This window comes from Branchiostoma floridae, chromosome 15, assembly GCF_000003815.2.
Source record: "Branchiostoma floridae strain S238N-H82 chromosome 15, Bfl_VNyyK, whole genome shotgun sequence".
Taxonomy (NCBI): Eukaryota; Metazoa; Chordata; class Leptocardii; order Amphioxiformes; family Branchiostomatidae; genus Branchiostoma; species Branchiostoma floridae.
Genome location: NC_049993.1, coordinates 14,700,451 through 14,704,273, shown reverse-complemented (window position 1 = coordinate 14,704,273; position 3,823 = coordinate 14,700,451). Strand labels below are relative to the sequence as shown.

Genomic DNA, 3,823 nt, shown 5'->3' with positions numbered 1-3,823 from the left:
TTGTAGCTTTATGCTGAAGAGGTTCATCAGATCACGTATAAGATAACAAAATAATTCTTTAATCAATGACTCCTGGAAACACATAAAACATGTACCTGCAAATTTTCCTCCAATTTGTAAGCTTTTGTATGCACATACAATGTATGTTGCTCTCTAACTGGTAACTCTTACACCACAGATTATCCAGTTGTAATAATGACAAATTGTCAAATTAGTTTGGGACTTTTGGATAAGTGTTAATTATTGTAGGACTATCACTTCTATTGATTTAAAGGAGTTCATACCTTTTGTATTTTCCACAAATTTGGCTGTTCATTCATAAGTAAAGGACACTAGGTTTTCTCTTACTCTAAGTCTCAAGAGCACTGTTGAGTGTTTGCCAGACTCTTTACATATACTCAGGGTACAAACCACCCTCTTTCCTTGAAGAAGGAGGGTAAACAAATTGAACACTAGAACCCTCCTGCTCAGAGCAATTGGCATTCACAGTGGGGCCTCTAATGCTTTCAAATCCAAGCTGAACGTGAGGAAATGTGTTCCTATCACTTCGGTTTTAGTGCTACTTACAAATGGACAAACATATGATCAACACAGCTGTACAACCGATTAAAGTGTTTTCCAACTGAGCTGTACGTGTTGAACTGACCAAGCATTGGGGCAGACACTAGCTGTACACACAAGAGCATCAGGACAATTTGGCCCTTTATCAACTCGGCGCGGTAACCCCGTAGCAAAACACTCTGGTCAAGTCGGCGAGAGTCCTTTAGGGTCTGGGTCAAGGTCAGGGCGTTTGATCAAGTTGAATAGGTTGTTATGCTGTGTTGGTCTGATTTATATAACCATGGGTGGAGTCAGTATCTCACCTCACCTCACCTATCCGTGGACCTCTGTATGGGTCGTTGGGGCACCATGTAAGCCAAAGGGCTGCAGCATCCAACATTTGCGTTAAACAGGGGAAATGGTTTACATGTATATGGTACATAAATTCAAACATTTACGAATAAACAATGTGAAAAGCAAACATATAATCATCTTTTATACCATTCTGCATGAGTGAATTTTCATTGACATTTTTATCTGACATTCCTGTCATCAGGCTTCATCACCAGAAATCTACGTCATTGAGGGAAGCCTGGTTCACCAATCACCACGTGCCTTACCCGCCATCGGTCATCGATACTCGGAACCTGGCACGTCCAGATCCACCGCTTCGGACAATCCGCTTGACCGCTCCCAGGTCTTCTCTGACCCCCCACCAGGGAGGTCACATTCGCAACGACGAAAAGACTTTGAGCCGCTGAGAAAAAGCGACGAGTATGATTCCCAAAGGACGGACCACGATAGATTAGGGAACCATGGTCGGAGAAGAGATGACCATCGGGAGGCTTTCGTCACACAAGCTGATGCAGCAAGTAAGATTACAAATAAGATATTATCATGTATTCTAAGTATGTTTCAATGTCTTTTGTCACAAACAGATGTATGACATCCAATTCATTCACTTGTTCTTTTCCTTTTCATTAATTAATTTATTTTTTTATTCATTATTCCTTCACATACTTACTGTAAATTTGCTTAATTTCACATCTCTTTACTTGTCAGTGAGTGCCATCCTAGTTAATTTATCGGGCTGCCATACTGATTGAAAAGTAGATTAGAGTATGGGATCCCTAGCCTGGTAAACTTAGCTATTGCTACTAAGATTTTGCAGCATATTGAAACTCCCAATCAGTGCAATGTGAAACCTCACCATAAAAATCATGCACATAAAATCACTGCTAATATTTCATAATCAACAGATATTTCTAATAAGTTGATCTGAGTGTGCCTTTTCAAAATTATGATTATCATTTTGAGTTATTTACCGTTTTCCTTACTTGGTTTCTATCCTGCAGAGCTGTTATCGACAAATTTGGACCAAACAGCCTTTTCGCCCGATAACGATGATTCCGGCTCCTCACCGCAGAATCTTAAGGACTCTGGTTACAACACGACTCCTCGCGATAGCCAGGAGTACGACGATAAAACGCCCAAACGTCCATCTGAACGAAGCCCGGATGGTCGAAGCCGCGTCCGATCCCGTACCTATCCCTCTCCTTCCCCTGAACGCACCTCCTATCCCCAAACCCGACCCCAATCCCGTAGTACCCCCCTTAGTGCCACCCCCCCTGCCTCTCCGTTAACCTCTAACCCCTCCCCAGGGCAGAAGGTCCATAAGCTTGACCGGAGCCGAGCGGGCAGTCGGGCGGCGACATACACCTCTCAGACCAACGAGGATTCTGGGATAGCAGATTCAACGCCTCCAGAGGAAGACAACAGAACGTTAGACAGGTACATATTTATGACATAATATATCTATTATAATTTATGTATTAAGATACACTGTTTGGTTACAGCCATGTTCTGAAACTCTAAGCTACATGTATTGTTCTGACACCCCTTATGTTCCAACATGCCCAAACTGCAAATCTCATAGTATGTCTGCATAGGGCTGCCTCTGTTCTGTACTCAGAAAGTTCTGAAAAAAACAGCAAAGCATTTGGCACTGTACCTTGTCAAAGGTTTATGGAGACATGCATGCCTGTTTACAAAAAGCCATGAAAAGCAATAGACCATATATTGAGTAATAATTATTTACTTGCTTTCTAAACTTAAAATGATTGAACAATGAAATTTTTTCACAGGAGAAAAAGAGAGGAAGAAAGGCAGAGAAGAGAGGCTGAGGAGAGAAGAAGAGAGGAAGAAGACAGGAGAGAAGAGGAAGAAAGAAGACATAGAGAAGAGGAAGAAAGAAGACGTAGAGAAGAAGAGGAAAGATGGAGAAGACAAAGGGTACGAGACGAAGACGAACCATCTGAAACCGGGGGTGGGAGGGGGCGGGGTTATGATGATTACGATGACGATGACCAATCAGATTCTAGATCACATTCTAGGCGAAGCGATTGGGAGGGAGGGCGGGGTGAAGATACCTTCAGTTTCAGGTGGCCAGAACCTCCAGGAGGGGGTATGAAAGTTGAGGAAAACTTTATAGGGGACGATCTGTTAGCATCGTTTGCAGCAGCTAGGGCGGAACAGAAACAGCTAAGAGAAGAGAAGGAAAAAGAGCTTAGGTCAAGTCAGGAAGAACAGACAGAGGGGCAGGCCATGCCAAGGGTTTTCGGTGTACCTGGAAAAGGGGAAGAGTTAAGGTACCAAAATAAAGAGTATGCCTGGGATAATAGAACAGGGGGTGATCAGAGTAGTGCGAGGGAAAGTTATGGAGAGGGAACGACAGGCAGTTACAGTGGAGACGGCGACGATTACGTAGGTAGACAAGAGAGTGGTCAGAAAGGGACGAGTGAAAGTCACTATGGCGACAATCATAGCTACAAAGGTGGGGGAGGGGGGACAAGCAGTTACAGAGGGGATGATGAAAGCTACAGAGGTAGGGAAGAGATGAGTGACAGTTACCATAGTAATGACAGCAACAAACATGGTGATGATGATGATGATGGGTGGCCTGGAGAAAGGGACCACGACAAACACAGAAACCAGTCTCGGCGGTCTTCCGATGTGACCTCTCTGAGAGAGCCGACAAGGAACCAATCGTCGAGTCTCATGACGGACTCGCGTAGAGAGAGCAACGAACGTCAAATGGCATCGACGGATGCAAACGGCACCTCCTCACGGTCACCCACAAAGGTGGCGATACTTTGGGTGCAGTGGTCCCTAACCTCGGAGTGCAGTGGGGGCTAACCAACCAACCAACCATCCAACTAACTATCATCCAGGGTATCAAGGAAAAAACTAACTTACCAACTTAACACACAACTAATGGCTTGAT

The 3,823-nt window shown here is 44.1% G+C and overlaps 1 protein-coding gene across 4 annotated transcripts in view; it reads left to right on the top strand.

The window, feature by feature from the left end:
- Positions 1 to 3,823, top strand: part of LOC118431695 (ensconsin-like) — a 34,394-nt gene that overhangs the window by 24,340 nt on the left and 6,231 nt on the right. For 3 of the 4 annotated variants that reach the window (XM_035842952.1, XM_035842954.1, XM_035842953.1), the window contains exons 5-7: positions 1,097 to 1,412; positions 1,896 to 2,331; positions 2,685 to 2,832. In XM_035842952.1, coding sequence (XP_035698845.1) covers positions 1,097 to 1,412; positions 1,896 to 2,331; positions 2,685 to 2,832 — 900 coding nt within the window. The remainder of the gene's footprint in view (positions 1 to 1,096; positions 1,413 to 1,895; positions 2,332 to 2,684; positions 2,833 to 3,823) is intronic. The other variant, XM_035842956.1, reaches the window with a different exon arrangement.